At 42.3% G+C, this 20996-nt stretch overlaps 1 protein-coding gene across 6 annotated transcripts in view; it reads right to left on the minus strand.

Annotated features, from left to right (window-relative positions):
* The window catches only part of N4BP1 (NEDD4 binding protein 1), a 48042-nt gene extending 27700 nt beyond the window's left edge, over positions 1-20342 (minus strand). For 2 of the 6 annotated variants that reach the window (XR_003429839.1, XM_027092233.1), the window contains exon 1: positions 19896-20337. Coding sequence is in view for 5 of the 6 variants with exons in the window: in XM_027092233.1 (XP_026948034.1) it covers positions 19896-20093 (198 nt within the window). In the remaining variant the exon portion in view is untranslated. Of the gene's footprint in view, positions 1-19895 lie in introns of all 6 variants that reach the window. The other 4 variants (XM_027092237.1, XM_027092236.1, XM_027092235.1 and 1 more) reach the window with 3 other exon arrangements.
* Positions 20343-20996: the final 654 nt, after the last annotated feature.

The following is a 20996-nucleotide window of genomic DNA, read 5'->3' on the forward strand; positions in this document are numbered from 1 at the left end:
CTGGGGAGAGACTCACCCGCCCAGCTAGCTAATTCCTAGGAGTTGTGGCCAGCCTGCTTACAGCATGCCTTTCGAGTACAGTGCTGTGCCCCCACCCCTTCTCCTTATCTAATTCACAAATCAAGTCCTGTATCAAGCCAGGACCAGGTACCAAACAACTAAGGGCATCCCCTATGCCCCAAAGCTGACAGGGATTATCCAAACTAGCCAATCCTAAACTGTTTACCCTGCTATGCCTTTCCCCTTACTCCTACTTCTGCCTCCTGCCAAAAACCTGATGGCCCTGCAAGGTGAGGCATGCCCTCTTGTCTTGGGAAATGTTAAGTAATCAAACTCTTCTTTCAATGGCATTGACTTCTCCGTGCAATCACTCAGTCACCTCCATAATTTAAACTCCTGTGGGTATAAATTTTAGAACACCACCATCATATGGGTTCCTTTACCCTCAGTCTCTACCCTCCCTGCTCTCTCTTGTATGTTACAGCTATCTCATCAATTCCACGTACATACATTTGAAATCCTATCAGATGATGTCATAAATTTTACTTTCAACCATTAACTCACTTTAAAGAACTCAACAGGAGAAAGTAATCTATTGTATTTACCCAGATATAGTATATCATTTCTGTCTGAAGAACTTCCTTCAGCAATTCTTTTCCAGCAGGCTACTGGCAATGATTTTAGTGTTTTCTTCAACCGAGAATGCTTTATCATGCTTTATTTCACTTTCATTTCACTTGACAGAAAATTCTTGGTTAAAAGTCCTTTTCTTTCACCACTTAAATAATATTGTGTCACTTCTCTGGTCTCCATGGTTTCTGATGAGAAATCTGTACTCACTGTAGTTGCTGTTCCCTGAACTGTGTTTTTGGCTTGATACTTTCATGATTTTTAATGTGTCTTCAGTTTTCAGCAGTGTGGTTATGACATGCTTGGTGTGGAATTCTTTGAGTTTATTATGCTTGAGTTCACAGTTTCTTGAATCATTATGTTTACATCTTCTGCCAAACTTGGGAAGTCTTCAGCTATTATTTCTCCAAATATTTTGTTTAGCACCGCACTTTCTCCTTTACTCACCTTGTTCAGATTAGATAACTTCCATTGTTCTATCTTCAAGTTTACTGACTACTCCGTCATCTCCATTTAAAAACTGAGTTCAGGGACTTCCCTGGTGGTCCAGTGGTAAACAATCTGCCTTCCAGTGCAGCGGATTCGGGTTCAAGCCCTCATCAGGGAACTAAGATCCCACGTGCCACAGGGCAACTAAGCCCTTGCGCCACAACTACTAAGCTCGCACGCCTTAACTAGAGAGCCTGCATGTTGCAAACTACAGAGCCCACGCACCACAAATACAGAGCCCACACACTCTAGAGCCTGCACGCCACAACTAGAGAAGAGAAAACCTGCACTCCACAACTAGAGAGAAGCCCGTGTGCCACAAGGAAGAGCCCTCACGCTGCAATGAAAGATCCCGTGTGCTGCAACTAAGACCTCACGCAGCCAAAAATTAATTAATTAATCTTTAAAAAAATAAAAACTGAGTTCATCCAGAGAGGTGTTATTTAGGTTACTGTAGTTTTCAGTTCTAACCTTTCCATTTGGTTCTTCTTTATGTCTTCTATTTCTTTGCTGAAACTTTCTCTTTTACTATTAGCTTTAAGAGTACTTGTGATTGCTTGTTGGAGCATTTTTATAATACATGTCTTAAATTCTTTGTTAAATAATTCCAACACCTGTGTCATCCTGGCACTGGTATCCACTGTTTTTTCTCATGAGATTTGGTATTTTCCTCGTTCTTCATATGCCAAGTAATTTTGTATTGTATCCATTTTGAATATTATGAGTTCTGTGTCTTGTTTAAACCCATGATGAATGTCAACATTTCTGTTCTAGCAGGTAACTGACCTAGTTAGATTCAGGTTGCAAGCTGTACCCAGTCTTCTGTGAGCTGTGGTTCCAATATCAGTTCAGTTTTTAAAGCCTCTGCAGTGCTATTTGTATCTGTCCCACATGTGCGATACCCAGTGGCCAATCTGGGACCTGGATGGTGGTTTTTCTATTGTTCTCAAAAGTCTTTGTTTTGCTGATAAGGAGTAGATCCATGCATGTGTGTAGCTTGGGGATGAACCTAGGAGATCACACACAACTTTTATGGAGTCATTTTCCTGAGCTCCTCCCTCTCTGCCATCTTTCTAGTGTTTTCTGATTCCCTGTGCTCTTCTTTTCAGTCCTCCAGTCAGAAAGATGGGGCTTTGGTTACCCCACTTTGCCTTACATTTCTGCAACTGTGCCTGGTCCATCCAAAGGACAGAGAGGGAGAGAAAGCAATGAGACTGGCCCCATCCTCCTGGAATCACAACCCCACCAATCAGAGAGGAAGGTTCTCCTCCTTCAGAATTTTGAGTCCTGCAAGCTCCCACTGCCACCATCATAGGACTGTTTGGAAACTGGTGTGCAATGGAATGAAGAAAAACAAAAACGGATTTTTGCACAGTATTACATGCTCCATTTTCTGCCCCTTGAGTTAAACTAGAGGGCTTCTCCAGGTGCTCCTTTTGTGCCCTAGTGCCCATTTCCACTTCCAGATTAGGCTGTATTGAGTTCAGGCTGACAGATAACAATGGAAAAAATGGTAAACTCACCACTGGTTTGGTGGTACTGTGAATTCTGGTCTTCTTTCCCAATCTGCCTGCTACTGTTTACTTTTCAGAGTCCTTAAATACCTGTTCCATGCATTCTGTCCAGGTTTTATCACTATAGTCACAGGACTGGCAGGGTAGAGTCCATCTTACTCAGAACTGGAGCTGCTCCCTGCTGCCTGCTAATATGTAAATGAGGCTGCCTGTTTAGCTTAAGTAAGTGTATGGTTGAATTCACAGGAGTCAAATACTGCTGACTACTATGCAGCCACTGGATAAGAAAAAGTGGATTACATCCACTCAGTGGAATGCCAGCAACAGTGAGCCAGCCTGGGAAGAAGAGCTTTCTTCTCCAGATAACAGACTTCCAAAAAAAAATATCCTCTCAAACAACGGCTAATTCTCTAATTGATCCAAGGTAAAGGCCACTTATCAACAGCTCCTGCCCAGACACAAGGTTTCCAACTGGCTTTTCAGATTTAGTATGAAACATTAAAAAAAAAAACCATGTCAGAAGAAAGTCTGGCAAATATGAAGACAGAAACCAATAAAGCAGAACGCAAAATAGAGAAAAACTGGAGGAAAGTAGGTAATGCAGGGTAGAAAAGAAAACTTAAACAAAATTTTAATTACTGCTTTCAAACAGATATAAGATGATAATGAATTCATAAAACAGATATCAAAATGCTAAGAAAAAAATAATTAGAATAAGAGCACTAGCAAATTACGAACATGATGGCCAAAACAGAGTCAATAGAAGAACCAAAAGACAAAGTGGAAGAAATCCCTCCAAAAGTATCAGAAAAAGAAAGAAATGAAAGAAAAGAAACTTTAAACGTCCATCTAGGATATCCTAAGTCCAAATAACTGGCATTCCAAAAAGACAGAATGGCACTTAAGAAATAACACAAATCATTTCCTGGAACTAAAATGCATAAGACCCCATGCATTAGTGAAAAAAGTTACATTAAATCTTGTTTGGGAGCCAGTGCACCCAGATCCCACCTTGAAAGGGTCCACAGAATATCCAAGCATGATTACTTTTTAAAGGCCCACTAGAGAAAAATCCTGTGGGCGGGGTGGGAATAGGGCACACATAAAGGAATGATAATCAGAATGTCAAATTCTCAGTAGCAAGTCTGGATAGTCAGGGAAAACAGGGTAGCAATGCATTCAAAATGCTAAGGGAAAATGATCTTCAATCTATAATTCTATAACATCCACATTACATACCAAATATAAAGCAGAATAAAGACATTTCTAGCATGCCAAAGGCTGAGAAAATTACTCCCATGGATTCTTTTCTTGAGAAACTATTTTAAGATGAAGGCCACCAAAAACATGAGAGATAAAGTAATTACTAAATTCCATCCAAGAGTGGCAAATAGAAGTCCACAGATTTTAGCCATGCGGCAGATAAGCTGAGCAACCAGCTGACTGGAGGAGGGAAGAGGACTCCAGGGGTGTTCTCCCAGAAAAAGAGGCTTAAAGAATAGTTAAGATATAAAGGAATATTTATATCTTAAGATGAAAAGAATATTTGTAAAATATTAGGGATGTTTAAAGCAAATTTCATAAGTAGGTAAGAAAAGGGCAGATAAAAATCCCAGGAAAAATTAAAAGCTATACCAGAAAGAGAACATAATGTAATATAATAAAGTACTTGGCCTTGCAACAACTAGTATTTATATGTCATAATTATATAAACCTGTTTCTTGCTTTAACTAAAAAAACCAAAAACCAAACAAACAAAAAACTATGTTGGTGTCTTAGTCTGTTTGGGCTACTGTAACAAAATGCCATACTGAGTGGCTTATAAACAACAGATATTTCTTTCAGCTCTGGAGGCTCGAAGTCCAAAATCAGAGTGACAGCACGGTCGGGTGAGGGCCCTCTTCCAGACTGCGGACTTCTTGTTGTGTCCTCATGTGGTGGAAGGGGCAATGGAGCTCTCTCAAGCCTCTCTTCTAGGGTATTAATCTCATCCATGGGGGTTCTGTCCTCATGACCTAATCACCCCCCAAAGGCCCCATTCTCCTAATACCATCACATTGGGCATGAGGATTTCAACATTCATTAATTTTGAGGAGACACAAATATCCAGACCATAGCAATTGAGAAAATGGGCCTAGTTTTTGCCTCATCATTTATCGTAAAGAAAGTGCATAATGCCTAATATTGATAAGAAATAGCAGTATATTATTTATAATTATTTAGGTAAACATCAGAACAAACAGCTAAAAACAATGCGAAGTAGTTACCTTCAGGAAGCTAGGGTGTTTGGTAGAAGCAAAGGGACTGCTATTCTTAATAAAAACTCTAGTACTTGATTTGTTTTAACCATGTGCATATATTATTTTATTACATTCCCTACTTCCTAATTTTAATAAAAAAGTTTAAAAGTGGATGCATAACATGCTGTGATGCTGTATGACAAGATTACAGAGGGCCTCAGGAGAGCTCCTATTGTGTAAGCACTAGGAAGACTGGCAGAGAAGTGCCCAATACAAGCACAGCTGTCTGACATTACCCCCAAGTAACCAAAACTATTAATGCAAGATTAACTGCATAGATTTGAGGAAGAGCTGTGCTAGGAGCTTGTTATAGCTTCACATACCCAAAACTCCTTTTTGTGTGTCCCCTAGGAGGAATGAGTAATTATCCCTTGAGATTCAGATTCAGTTTTTTCATTAACAATTTACTCTTGGGAAATTACTAATAGCAACAATTGATTTCTATACTCCAGTTCAGGAGTGAGCAATAAAGTGTACAGGCATACAGTGTTACAAAAATGTCTGGCCATCAGTTGTATTGGTAAGAAAGATTCTGTGGATCTAAGTAGTCATCATTTGCATTTGGCTGGATATGGTACCTGAACATTTGAATGTTAGTCAAAATTGTTTCCCCTCCATCCTGCAGCATTCATATATTGTTTTACTTTACTCAGGATTTTAAGAAAAAAGGGGGGGAGCATATAATATACACAACAGTAACTTCCCTTTCGTATGGCAAAATGAATTTCTGTTATTCTACTTTCTACAAATTCAGTTCTTCTCAACTATATAACAATTCACGAATCAGAGAGAAGCTCCTGGCAACCCCTGCCATTCAGAACATAGCTAAAACCAGAAAGGATCAAAGTGGCTATTCAAGAGTCTGCAGGTTTGACCTGGGGAAAGGGTTCTTGGCACCACTCTTCACTATCTACCACCTCTTATTTATGGGCACACACTTCAGGGACTTTATCAGATTGTCTCCCAGATTGCACATGGTTTGAAGCAGCTGAATGAAAATATAAAAGGAACAGCATAGGGTGCTACCTGCAGAGCACGCAACAGCAAATGATAATTGACAGCACAGGTGCAAAAATAAGGAAGACATAATGGTTAAAAAACATAGCAACTTGAGATCATCTATCATGAGTGTAGAACTGACACGCTCTGGCAGCTGCCAGGAGCATAACTGCACCCTGGCACAAATATAACCGAAGATACTCAAGTCCACCACAAATCAAGGAGGAGGGAGAAACTACAAAGGCAAGGAGGCTCCTAATACATTACAGATAGATTTCTAAAACTGTTCGGACCGGTAGTTCTCTGCTTTGGCTGCACACTTCAGGATTCTAAAGATTTCTTATAACTTAAGATACTCTCGCATAAATGGTGATATATGTTATCTCTAAGAGAAAAGAAAGTAGGAGGATTAATATGATTTTTAGACTTTGACATATGAGTCCTACATAACGTACATAAATTAGAAGCACCATAGTGCCTTAGATAAAACAAACTTTTAATATCATTACCTACATATCTGTAACAGGTCCATTTTAACCTGTTAAGATAACATGTCTCTATCTGGTCACCTACATTAATAATATCACTATAAAATAAAAATAACCATTTTAGTCATTTTTCCAATGCATTTCCAACATTTGCTTTCTGTTCCATCTTCCTCCTCAATCTTATTTCCAAAATGCCGACCGAGTTCTTCCCCAGGAGGAGCACCTTAGCTGCCCCACAGGGACTTCCCTGCATGCTCACTCTGAGTCTACTTCTGGAGACACACCAGGGGCCACACTCTACCCTAGACCTCATCCCCATTACATCTGTAAATCTCTGAAATTCTACAGCTTCCAAAACTTTCAGCTCTCCTGAGCAACTTATCTTCACTCTTACCCAAATAATGTCTTCAGGTCCCCAACCTCATTTCTGTCAATTTTCTCATTTTTCATAAAAGATGTGATTTTACCAGAGCCTGGAGGCCAACAGATATGAATTCCTTTGACTGCCTCTCTGTTTTCATCTAAAAATTCTACCTTTCACAAATTCTTCTCCTTGCTTCTGCTTCAAAGCCATGCCATTTTCCCAGACCTTGATTCATCCCTCCCCCTTTAGCCACCTACCCCGCCCCTCTGTCTACAAACATGCGTGAGCCTTCCTGATCCCCCAGAACACTTCCCTCAGCCCTACTGCCTATGCATGCAACCACTCGGTCTTTTCATCTTCACACTTTTTGAAAAAGTAGCCTAAAGCCCTTTCCCTGTCAACCCCTTGAAATCTGGATTCTGCCCCCATTCAAGCTGAAACCACTTTCCTGAATGACAACTAATGCCAAACCCAAAGGCCCTTTTCTCTGTACTCTCCTACTTGGGCTCTCTACTTACTTGGTAGGTAGCACGATATCTACCGTTGACCAACTTCTTGACAAGTTCTTGCCCTTCCACACTTCTGAGATACCACTAGCTGTCCTTACTTCCTATCTTTCTGACTATCCTCCCAAATCCTTTGCTGCCTTTTCCTACCGTACATTAAATGTAGATATTCCGTGAGGTTCTGTCTTGGTCCTCTCCCTCAATTATACTCTAATAGGCTTTTCAAGTTCCAACCGTAACTTTTATTTCTCTGATGGTAACTCCAAATGTCCACCTCTAGCCTTTAATACTGTTAGGCTGCAGACTATCCCCTGGGTATTTCTACCTATCCCACAAGTGCCTCAAACTTTACAGGTCTGAATCAGAGCTCTCAGCTCTCCTCCACTCCATCTTTGGTCCAAGTTCCTTTCTATGAAACGTAGATGCCTAGATTCAAAGCTTTCTTTCCTCTTCCTTCACTTGCAATCCTTCACAAACCTAGTTGCATGTGAACACTACAACCAACACTAACCTCTTCTTTCTGTTGCCAGTCTTGTCCCACTCCACTGCCTTGTAACAGTATAAAAGCTATGCCTGAAAACACACCCTTCACCTCCTTACTCAAATACTTTCTAAAGCTCCTCACTGCGAAGGATTAATGTTCAAGATCCTCAGAATTATACTCAAAGTCTTTGTTGGTTTGGACTTCAGCATGGTTTCTTATTTTTGGAGCCTAATTTAACCCTTCCTTCAAGAATTGGCAAAAATGGGGTGGGAGGATGTTAATCTGTTTTCTACACACAACAGTAACTTATTATTTAAACAACAGCATTTATCATAACTCTACCAGACAGTGCGGGTACTGGCCTTGGTTTTAACCAGAGGTGTTTCTGCTCTTCCTGGGGGAACTAGCAATGTCAGGACACAATTCTGGTTGTCACAACTGAAGAGGTGCTCCTGGCACCTTGGGGGTAGAGGCCAGAGATGCTGCTAAACATCCTGCAGCGTACATTACAACCCCCTACAACCAAAGTATTAGCTGACCAAAATGTCAATAGTGCCACTGCTGAGAAAACCTGAAATCAATCAATAAATGTCTAACAAATACATATCAAAACAGGAATTAGGAAGTTTGGGAACACAGGCTGACATCCAGCCTAGTAGTATCAATGATGTGTGTAACATTGTTGAAGAGAGAGTGTGGCCAAATGACGAAAAAGTGGGGGAGGGTGTTCATTTTAATAGATTGCATAACATTAAGAAAAATTATCAAACACTTCTAAATATGGCAAAAGGATGGCCTCTCAATCACAACGGAGCACTCTCTTTCGCCCACCCAAAGATGATTTACTTCTCTGGGAAATGTACCTTTGTCTTACACACCATTTATTATTGATTAGGGCCCGGACTGTGATGCTACATGTCAAAATGTAGATTTCTGTCCAGCCGAGATGCCAATTATCTCCATCTGGTAGAAATAGTTATAACTTCACTGCTTTGTAAGATATTAGCCAGTTTATATCTACATGCAATTTTATTCCATCATTTCTTTTTTTTTGGTGCAGATACTCAGAGCCTCAAATAATCAGATCCTCAAAAGCTCTTTGAAACACCTTTCCGTTCCTGTTGGTTCCCTCATTTATGAGATACCTGACTGTCTGAAAGTCATGTTTATAACTTTTAAAATAAATTTTCACTTTGGCAGTCTTGTAGGACCAATGGAGATGTCCAAGTGAGCTCACCTGCTTGGAGCTATTAAACTGAGTGGCCCAAGAAGGGTACCTCATTGGCTCTGGGAGCCCAGGTTTACCTAATTTTGGCTCCTAGAGTGAATCCCAAGCAGGAAGTGAATTTTACTAATGCTGTTACCCTGTTCTTTTCCCTTCTGATTTTGTGTTTTCACTTTATGGTTCTTCGCCACATGTCCGTTTCCACACTGCCTCAGGGACCAAGTGGCTACAGACTACCAGGTCAGTCTCACACATGAATCTAGTCTGCAGGAATCTGAGTTTTAGGTGTCTGACCATGTGGCGATCTGTCACCAGATAACAGGGATCCACTTTCTGTGGCATGAGAGACTACAGGAAAATCTGGTTTTAGTCTTTTCTGTTCTTCTGTCTGTGCAAGAACATGTCTCAGGACTACTAACAGAAGAACAGCCCTTATGAAATCTGGGCCAGTTTTGTGTTTTTGGATTACTTTCGACCTGTGGCTACAATTACGGAACCAAAGCTGAAAGCTCTCTGTGTGTCTGTCTCTATAAATGAGAAAAAGCCTTTACTTCTTCATGGTGTGAATGTGAAATATATTCCTATCTCCAGGGGTTATTAATGAAGTAGATAATAAAGTTTCTTAAAGAATTTCTCTTCGGGGCTTCCCTGGTGGCGCAGTGGTTGAGAGTCCGCCTGCAGATGCAGGGGACGCGGGTTCGTGCCCCGGTCCGGGAAGATCCCACATGCCACGGAGCGGCTGGGCCCATGAGCCATGGCCGCTGAGCCTGCGCATCTGGAGCCTGTGCTCCGCAACGGGAGAGGCCACAACAGTGAGAGGCCCACGTACCGCAAAAAAAAAAAAAAAAAAAAAGAATTTCTGTTCGAATTGGTTTATAGAGAACAAGCTTTTACATAAATCTATATATCTAGAACTCTTAGAAAATAAAGAAACTAAACATCCAAACTTATAATGTGTTAGCTTTTTAAGGACAAAAGAGAAACAATGCAAAATGCACAGAAGCTGAAAATTCAAAGGCATCTGTATTTAGAATCCAAATTCATGTAATAAAAATAATCCTTAGGGAATTCCCTGGCAGTCCAGTGGTTAGGAAGCAGTGCCTTCACTGCTGTGGCCCAGGTTCAATCCCTGGTCCCCTGGTTGGGGAACTAAGATCCTGCAGGCCGCAAGACATGGCCACAAAAAAAAAAAAAAAAAAAAAAAAATCCTTGGACAAATCAATCTGACTTGATAATTTTAATACTAACTTAAAAATAGATGGCCTTTCTCTGATTTTATCAGTGCAGAGTACAATGCATCATAAGATTTTTTTAACTTAAAAGTTTTCTTTCATGAAGAGACTGATTATGAAAAATAAAAATTTATACATTAAACTAAATTGAATTATAACACTGCTACATTTTTTGATATCAGAAGTTATGTTGCTCAGTAGTTGTCAGCTTAAGCATAATTTCCAACATCCTTAGTTAACTTTAAGACCTTGGTTGGACCAACAGTAAATGGTTAACTAATGGACACTCTTTGGATACATGGCTAATTTCCAAGTGAGAGTCGCCAAGCATAAACACACACATTACACGTTTTCTTTTTAGTATAACCACAATGTCATTACTGCACCCAAGAAAGTGAACAGTAATTCCTTAGTATCATCTAATACCCAGTCTGTATTTAATGTGTTTTTCCAGTTGCTCTGTTCTAATTATTCTGATTTTCTTCCCCACCATAATTACACAATTCTTGTCTTGCTTAGTATGTCACATATAGAATTAGTATGCACTCTTTTTGTGTATGGCTTTTTTCACTTGGCATACTATTTTTGAGATTCATCCACATTACTGCATGTCTCAGTAATTTGCTCTTTTCTATTGCTATGTAGTATACCACTCTGAATGTCTTTTACACCTAAACTATCTGCGATGTTTCGCAAAGGTCCCCAGGCAATCAATCACAAAGATTTGTCTTTCACCTTATAAGGATGCTAAAACTATTAATTTCATTGGGTTACTCTGAATTTCTTAAATCACACTTACTAACTGTGTCAAATCAAAAGGGAAGCTTGGTCTACTTCTACTGAGTCTCTTTACTTTTCATGGCAATGTAGTTACTTGCACAGGATCATTAAGAATCTGTCCTCCCTTTTACTAGGACAAAATCAGACAAATTCATTGTGCAACACAGACCATAATTAGAATGTCATATTTAAGAATAAACCTCACTTAATCAGGTATGGCAAGGTTACTATTAAAAAACAAGGATTGTAGTTCATCTATGGAACCAACTCAGGATACTGCTCTGGTACCTACTCTGTGGCATGCAGTATAAAGAAAGTCCCTTCCTGGCAGGCAAGAAATTTTAGCATATTTTGGGAATCTTGAGGAGAGAAGCATTCATCCAAATGTATAAATGCTACAGGTGAAATATGTAGAGATGATTTTCTTGATTTTCTTTGGAGATTTGCTTCCTAGCTTTAAAATAGAAGAGAAAAAAGAGACAACTAAAACCAAAAACAAATGAAAACCACCCAGCTACTGCAAAGGTAACCTAAGGTTCCTTATGAAATTTCCAGAGAGGATAATTCTCTAGTGTCAGTAATTGCTAATACCTCCTGCCATACTCTATATACAATCAGGCTAGTCTACATGCGTGTGTGTGTGTGTGTGTGTGTGTGTGTGTGTGTGTGTGTGTGTGATCAAGAGTAATCTTTGAAGCCATTTATAACTACAAGGGCACAATTAACACAAATTACAGAAACTCTGGAAGTAAGGTAAAAGAATAGCTGCATGCTCTCTCAGTGTCATACTAGAGAACTGTCTAGCAGGCCCGACCAAGGATTATTTCATAGCTAGGGCAGCACTGTCCAATAGAACTTTCTGTAACGACATATGTTCTGTATCTGCACTGTACAAATTGGTATCCAATAGCTACATTATGGCCACTGAGCACGTGAAATACAACTGAGGAAATGAATATTTAATTTCACTGAATTTTAATTAAACAGCCACATGTGGTAGTGGCAATACACTGGACAGTGTAAATCCAGCCTTCAAACTATTTTTGTACGGGCCCTAAGAATTGTTTTTACCTTTTAAAGTGTAAAAAGCAAAAACAAAGAAGAATATGAGACAGAGACCCTGTATGGTTCATAAAGTCTGAAACTATTTATCGCCTGGCCCTTTACAGAAAAAGCTCGCCCATGTTTGTATGCTCTAGTGGAATGTGTTTTTTGTTTGACATACTATTTATACTGAAAAAGGCCCAGAATCTGTGAAATAACACATTTAACTTGCATATTTTTGTCCAGTAAAGACACAGATGATTTCTGTGACAACCCCCAAATTACTGTTTCATTATCCTGTAGGACATGAACAAGTTTTGTATCCAATCTAGCAGTCTTATTTCAACATTCTTTTTCAGTACCTATATTCATTTCCTGTACTGTTCCTTGAACCAGTTTTCCTATCCAGCTAGTTCCCTCAAAAATGAGTTATAAATAAATGCTTGGCATGTGCTCACCTTGTATCTTTAGGAATTACATTTTAATTAAAAACAAAAAACAACCAAAAATAAAGTGCTCATTTAAAAAATTCCTATTTACAAAAACAAAACTAAAAAAATGGTGAGGATTCAAGGTATATTTTGAGAAGTATATAATATGATGTGGCAGTCGTTCCTATTGTCTACCAATATCCACGTTCTGCTTCTTTAACAAACAGAACCCAGATTTTGTTCAGGGCAGCAATGTGTCTAGTTAAAACTGAACATTTCCTAGCTCTCTTTCCTGCAAGTATTGGCCATATGACATAGTTCTGTCCAGAAAGAGATAAGGAAAAGTCTGCTGGGGTGTTGTAGAAAGGTGTTGTGGCTTCTTCCTTCCTTCTTGAAATAGAGACTTGATGGCTGGAGCTGCAGTAGGTATTCTGTGACCATGAGGGAAAGGCCAAAAGAACTGCAGAGACCTTCACCCTGACAGCTCCTAACCACTGCTCAGCCTTGGACTGTTGTTTATCTTAAGATTTTTTATTGAGTGAAAGAAAACTAAACCATTTTGTAAAATTTCTATCACTGCAGCCAAATCCTGATCTATCAGTCTAACTGTTAGAGATATATCATCTGCATTAACCTATTATAACAAAGTAATGACTTTATTATCTTAATTTAAAAAATACCAGGGTTAATAATGAAACATACAGTGAACTAAACACGTAGGTTCAAGAATGGATAAAGATCCCAGATGACTGGTAGATAGGGATTTTCGATGAAAAGGTGTCATAATCACAACTGACTTTTACATAGAAAATTCAGATGTGAATCCACACAGTTCTTATTCATCAATTAAAGTAAGTAATTCTGTAAGCACTAAGACTGAACAAAACTTTCTCTAAGTTCAAAGGAACCTCTTAAATTAACAATTAAAAGAAATAATTCAGTTTCTTTAAACAAAAGGATTTTCCTATGTTGTTTCCATATGACATAACTTATTTTTATAAAAAACAGTTCTTTAATTAATTACTGTAAGGATTTCCCCCCTATAATTCTGTTTCTGAAATGCAAGCCTTCTAACTTCATACAATTATATTAATTTAGTAAAAAGTCAACATAGAACAAGATGTTGTCCCTGATTTAATTAAAACCCTGTAATACTAGCTGGTAAACAAATAGGGAAGAGGAAGCTACAGTCATGAGCAATCACTTTGACCCTAGTACAATCAGCGTGAGTATCCCTTATTTCAACATTCTGGTATAACCCCAAAATATTAACCATAAAAGAGACTGAACAAACCTCTGTTTCTTGAGAAGATGATTTACAACCATGGTGAGTTAAAAACTATCATTCTAGAAAAAGCAAAAAGGCCTCCAACCTCCTTTCTGGTAAAATCAAAACAAAAAACTCTGTCACTACCCAGTATTACATCTATAAATTATTTCCTCCATGAACAAATCTACTGTTCAAGAATTCATTCATGAAACCAGGTACCAAGTTCTCCTAACAGAAAAGGAAATAAAACAATATAGGGTCCATCTTAACCCTCTGAAGTCAATGAAGTAATAGGCCACTTCTACTGGAATTGCATTTTCTTTACCCTTATCTTTCTCCTCTCTTACTCCACAAATATGCAAGCAAAAACTCAGGTAAAGGACAATCATCAACTCTTCATAAGACCCTCTCTTCTTTTCCTCTCAAATAAAAAGCAGACTGGATGTTAGCCTACCTTACCACAGTTTCTCAGGTGCATTGTAATTTCAATGTTTAAGACTGATGAGTCCTCCAAATTACTCTCCTTATAAGTCCTCCAGATTGGTGTTCTTGGTAGGTCACTGGCTATGCTTCACAGTGGCTATTCACTGCCATGAAGTAATGCCTGAAATAACACCACCTGATGGGCAGCTGAAGGTAGCAAATTCAGTACCCTAAAGGTTCAGGGAGAAACCATACAACAAGTAGCCATACTGTTTACTTCCAATTACTCCTCTTTTGTTTGTTAACCTCCAGGACAGGCTCCTAGCTTACCAACTAACTTTAGCACCCAATTCCCTGCTATGGACCTCCATGATCTCAGCACTGCATTATCTCCAGATGGCTCACACGTCCATCCTTTAGCCTCTCACTTCTCTAAGTTAAAAGGAACGCTTCCACTTCACCCATGACCACTGAGGTACCACCCCTTGGTTCTCAGAATTCCTCCAGATCCAAGATTCTGATCTATGAAATGCTTCTTTAACTACCACCTCTAGAATTCTCCAACACTTACTGAAACTGTCCTCTGCCTGCATGATTCCCTGAGTCTAGGAGGGGACACGGTCTAAGGTCCTGTCCCTCCCTTTATTCTTACAGTTCATTATGCCCTTCTGCCTTCACCTGCCTCCTCTCCAGTCTGAACCTCTCAAGCTATTAGTTCACTAACAGTAGAAGGTAAGTCTTGCATATTTTTGGACTGTCCTAGCTCAAATAAGGCTGACCATTCAGAAACAGTTCCTGGGCCCCGTTTTGCCTTGCTCAATCGCACTTCAGATTCCTTTAGTCTTTATGTGCTGGCTTCACCAACATCCTGAGTGGGGGAAATCATCACCTACTTGAGAATTTCTGGATCAAGTGATACTATAAATTCAAACCACCTAACCTTCCCTGGCCCTCACTTCAAGTCCACAGTCCTTTTTTGTTTTTTTCTAATGCACTTCCAACAGTTCCACTGTATCTGTGTTGACATACTGCACTGTCTTCAAGGTCTCACCCTCCCTCTCTGGGCATAAACTGGCATCCCACTTTACTAAGACAGTACTATAGGCCATTAAGGCCTTCAATTACCCACTTCACCAAATAGGAAAAAAAAATGTGTATCCTCACTTATCTTGTCTCCTACTACCTAAAGCAGAGGTCCTAAAAAGGCAGTCCAAAAGCTGAATCTGGTCTACTGCCATGTTTTGTTTAGCATATGTGGTTGCTTCCTATATTTCTTTTTTTAGAATATGTACTTTAAAAAGAATGTATTAGTGCAAAACTTTTACTGAGATGTAATTCATAGCATACATGCCTTTTAAAACATAAATTAGCTGCCTCTTAAAACAAAACAGATTTCCCATTACAAAATGCAGACTACTGGCTTCCCTTGGGTGAGAAGATCAGACATCACTAGGCCCATATGTGTAACCAGCGGATACTGAGCATGAGCGTCTGCCCTCTCCCACAGGGCATGAGCATCTCGGTTCACCCGTTCCTTCCGACCAGCCAGCCACTTCCCTATGCAGTCCCCCACCTAGTCCCAGGGGCTCTTTGATCTAAGGGAAGGATCTAACTCTTTGCACTCCCCAGGACAGAGATCTCTTCAGCCTCATCTCTCCTCACCCAGGCCAGACTCCAAGATCCCACCCCTGCTTTGAATCTTCGATTTCTTTGTGAATGAGGCAGCTCGGTCAGTGCCTCCACTTCTTCTCTGACGTTCAATCCTCAACTTCCTTTGTTTCCATGACGTCTGCCACCTTGGACTTCAGTCCCCTCCCACTGGGCCCCTATGGACAATGCCCGCTTTTGGTTTCCCTCTCACTTTCAGACATTGCTTCTCTAGCCCTTGTAGTAATGTCACATTGTTATAAAAGTTCTAAACACTTATCCCCAATTTCTATACTTATATCATCAGTAGCCAACAATGGACCTGATGATGGAGGCATTGAAATGTAAATCTGACAGCATCACTGCTGTTCTTACAACCTTCCATTACTCTCCGCTGCCTCCCTGCTTGGTAAAATCCATGTTCTTTAGCAGGTCGCACGTGCTTTGTGAGCTGGCACCTTCCCCCATTCCTGTCCTTCACTTGAGGAATCCATGAAAAAACGGGACTACTTCATATCCCTGTGATTTTGCACATGCTCTTCCTTCTGGAAAACTCTCATTCATCCTCCAGCATCCCACTGGGCAGAACAACCCTTCCTCTCCTATATTACTTGCACATACTTCAACTCTTAAATGTTGTTTCCAACTTTCTCCCCTACTAGGCTGTGGGTTCCTTGAGGTCCAGAGGCAACAGCTAGTGTATTTCCTGGCACAGAAGTTGTCTTTAAGTATCGGCTACCCGGTCCCACCAACCTACAGGTCAAACAACGTATCCACCATCCTTCCTGACACCAGGGCTTCAAACCTCTCCCTCAATCCCTGCATCCACTCAGTTGCCAAGTCCCAGTGAAAACCGTGTCACCCCACCCATGTCCAGTTCTAAACTGGAACAAAGTTCCTTCCACAGTTGGGTCTGCCTGTCTTCAAATACAGAGTTTCAAGCAAATCCTTCCTCTCCCAAATCCTCACTGACTCCCTACTGATAAGGCCCAGTGGCCTTAGCACAGCATTTGGGTCCCTGGAGGCTTCATCTCTCACAGGGCAGCATGACTCTTCCTACCCAGACACTCCATGTTGTTCTGGCTTCGAGGCCCTTGCTTGCAACCACCTCTACCTGGGAATCTTCCCAGATCTTCAAAGCCCAGCTCAAGTACTGCTTCCTCCAACAAATTTCCCCTTTGACAAAAGTGGTCACTCAAGAGCATGTGCCTTTTTTAAAAAAAAAACTTCCCAGGACATTATCACTTTCTACCAGTAGCCCCATCTCACCTCTCTCCAGTGAATGGAGCCCTAACTAACTAAAGCTCCACATTCTCCTCTACTCAAGCATTTTCTAAAGGGTAGTGAATTAACATTTTTAAAGGAGGAAAACGACACGAACCACTTGATGGGACCCACAAAGCTGCTTGGAGACTCTACCAGCTAGTTTAAAAAAGTCCTTACTCTAAATCCTCCTTCCCCCAAACCTTCTTCTCCTCCACAGCTTAACTTAAAATATTGTATACGCTGAAGATTGTTCTCCTGTTCTTAATTTTTTTAGCCACACTACGGGACATGCGGGATCTTAGTTCCCCGACCAGGGATCGAAGCCGTGCCCCCTGCAGTGGAAGCACAGAGTCCTAACCGCTGGACGGCCAGGGAATTCCCTTCTGTTTTTTTTTTTCAATTAATTTATTTAATTAATTTATTTTTTTTGTCTCTGTTGGGTCTTCGTTGCTGCGTGTGGGCTTTCTCTAGTTGCGGCGAGCGGGGGCTACTCTTTGGTGCGGTGTGCGGGCTTCTCATTGCGGTGGCTTCTCTTGTTGCAGAGAATGGGCTCTAGGCGCACGGGCTTCGGTAGTTGTGGCTTGTGGGCTCTAGAGCGCAGGTTCAGTAGTTGTGGTGCACGGGCTTAGTTGCTGCGAGGCATGTGGGATCTTCCCGGACCAGGGCTCGAACCCGTGTCCCCTGCATTGGCAGGCGGATTCTTAACCACTGCGCCACCTGGGAAGCCCTTTCCCTCTGTTCTTAATTTTTAAAAATCAAGTTAATGGTTTTCTCTTCCTTAAAGGAATTAAAACACACTCCAAAATGAATTAACAAGAACAAAAACCCCTTGAGTATGGCATTCAACTTTTCCCCATAAATCTCAAAGGGAAAAAAAGGATTTCTTATAAGTGGGAGAGTTAGATTATGAGTAGCACACATCAAAAAGATAAATGGGCAGGTGACACATACTACCAATATACTGTAAGACACACCTTTTCCAATTAGCTTATGCTGAACTGCATGGCAGGGACAAGCGAGGCAACTGGAGTTGGGAGGGTCCAGCAGGGTTTTTCTGTAGAGCAAAAGAAGCACTTGCCATGCTTGCAGTGAGCCTTGAGTAAAGCTGAACTGGGATCAGGCAGAGTACACAATAAAAGCAGTGAGACTAGTCAGGCTACAGTGGAGATTTAAGCTGAGACCTGCTAAGGCAGAGAATTAGAAAAACAAAGTGGGGTTGAATAAATAAGTGTTTTGTAAATCAGAAAAGTTTAGAGTGAATGAGATAGGCAACAGGAGGCTCTACTAGATCCCAGGGCAGGAGAATGACTTTTTGTAGGAGGATTAGTCTAAGGCAAGTTGTACTGGGGAGGGAGGGAAGGCAATGAAATAAGGGAGAGGGCACATACCAAGAAAGAAGGTCTTAACTGCTGCAAAAATAATGGAAAAGGAAGGAATGAATGCATGTAAGAGACTTTCAGAAGCCATAATAGGACTTAGTCATGTCAAACTTTTTAGCCCTGGGGAGTGGGAAGAAATTGGGTAGCTGGGGAGAAAACAAGGAGGGGACTGGGAAGGAGTTAGACCAGACAACTGGTTCAAAAAAATCAAGAACAGGAAAGCAAACTTGATTCAACATCTGCAGTGCTTTAAGTTAAGCTGTGGAGAAGAATCATACAGTTAAGTGTCCTACCTCCTCTAAGCACGTTAAAAGCAAGCATACAGGCTTCTTTTTTAATCTAATAAAGTCAAGAGTCACAGCTAATCAGATTCTTCAAGGGCACTGTGAAATTTCTGAAGTACGACGCCAAAAATGGATCCCTACCCCCAGTGCTCAGCATCTGGGAGGTAGGTATCAAGAGCAAGGTCTCTGGAAACAAACTCCCTCGGTCTGAATCCTGGCTCTCCCACTTACTCGATGGGAAAACCTGGAGAAACTTAGCTCCCCGGGAGGGGGAGGATGTACTCTTGCAGTATTTGGGCTTGGGGAGGGAAGGGAGTAGCTGAAGGTGCCCGAAGTAAGTCTAAGTGTGAAGTGCTGATTTAGAGAGAAGGTGAGTCACCTCTTCGAAAGTTTCAGTTTCCCCAGCTGTTAAAAACAGGAAGATAATAAAATCTACCTCACTGGATTTTTTAAGGACTGAATTCGATAATCCTTCCGAAGTATTGAACATAACGTCTGATGTGCTACAACCGTTCGATAAATGCTAGTGGTACACAAAATCAATACATGGAATAATGCTATTTTTAATACTATTATTAATCATCCTTATCTCTTCTTGATATTCTCTGAGTACTGTACTACTGTGATGATTTTGTCAGATTCTCAGAGGGGTCTGACATCCCCAAGAGGTTCAGAATCCCTGTAGCGGAGACCTGGGAAGAGATAAGTGGCTGAGGTGGTAGGCCAGGAGGCTGCGGGCCCAGCCATCAGGCCCTGCGCACCAGCCCGCGGGCTGGGGGGAAAGATAACAACAGGCAACACTCTCAACGCGTTCACTCCGTGCCTCCCAGCCACTGCACTCTGCGCTCTACGCACATCACCTACTCCAATCCTCGCGACGGCCTTCCGAGTCAGCTGCTTTCGTCAGCGCCACTTTACAAATGGGGAAACTGAGGCGCCCGGGATGAAACCGCTAGCCCAAGGTCACATGGCTCTAGAGCGGAGGCTCGGGAGACCGCGCTCTCACCACCGCGCCTGGCTCGGTCAGCGCATGAAGGGCAGGGAAGAAGGGGGTGGGGACGCCCAGGGACCCCGATCGACAGAAGGCCGCGGGGGCCGGGCTGGGGAAGGCGATCGCGCGGGGTCGGCGGCCGGACTCACCTTAGCGCTGTGCACCGCCTCTTGCGCCCCGCGGAGCTGCAGCCAGATGCGCGCAGGGAGCGGTTCCTCAGCCCCGAGCGCGCCAAGCACGGCCAGGCTCACGCCGAACAGGCCCTCGATGCGGCCGCGTCTCCGTTCCAGCAGCGCCGCCTTCTCGGCGGGCGCCGTGAACTCGTCCAGTACCGCCCGGGCCGCCATGGCGGGCGCGGCCTCCCGCGGCGGCGCCGGGGGCCGGCGGCGGCGACGCCCCCTCAGCGTGCTGCCCCTGTACCCGAGCTCGTCAGGCGGCGTCGGCCCTCCAGGCCGCCTTGGCCCGGCCCGCGCCCTGCCGCCTGGCCGGACGCCCAGCTACACCATCCCGCAGCGGCAGCCGCAGCTGGGCAACTGCGGGTAAAAAGCCCCTTCGCCGCCGCCGCCGCCACCCCCGCCGCCGCCGCGGGCCGGGCCCCGCCGCCGCGCATGCGCCCCGCCCGCCGCCGTCATTGAGTGTCGCCACCCCCTGGGGGGGGGGGCGCGGAGGCGACGAAAGTGTACGTCACGCACAGTCGCCATGTTTGTTGAGGGCCCAACGATGGCTGTGGAGGGGGGCCTGGGTGGCCGTTGGTTAGGCCACGACGCTTTTGCGTGGCCTGGTGGATGATGAATTTATGGTTTTACAGATGGGGAAATTGAGGCTCCGAGCCAGTAGGCGGGACTGACCCAGTGTCACACAAGGGATTTGGCTTGCTTTCAGACAGCTTGAAGCCCAATATAGCACTCTAGCAAACTGAGTTATCCAGCTTCTCATTTATTGATAGATGTTTTTTTCTCTTCCTCCCTCGATCCCTCCCCCACCTCTCTCTATCTCTCTCTCTGTCTCTGTCTCTCTTTCTCTCCCTTTCCTTTGCTTTCCGTTGTTTTTTCAGTAAAAATGGTAACAGGAAGAGAAGAAAATGGGAATAATGTGTATGGAGAATTGAAAAGCAAAGAAATGATTAAGGAAAGGTCAAGAGAGTGTTTTCTTCTGGGAAGGGAGGAGGAGAATGTGTTATAGAAGAGGTACAAGAAGTGTGGGACTAGGGGCTTCTCCGTGATTTTAGTGGGGTACTTGGGCAAGTACAC

The sequence above is a fragment of the Aethalodelphis obliquidens genome, unplaced genomic scaffold (assembly GCF_003676395.1).
Source record: "Aethalodelphis obliquidens isolate GAN/ISIS:26980383/991018 unplaced genomic scaffold, ASM367639v1 scaffold75, whole genome shotgun sequence".
Classification (NCBI taxonomy): Eukaryota; Metazoa; Chordata; class Mammalia; order Artiodactyla; family Delphinidae; genus Aethalodelphis; species Aethalodelphis obliquidens.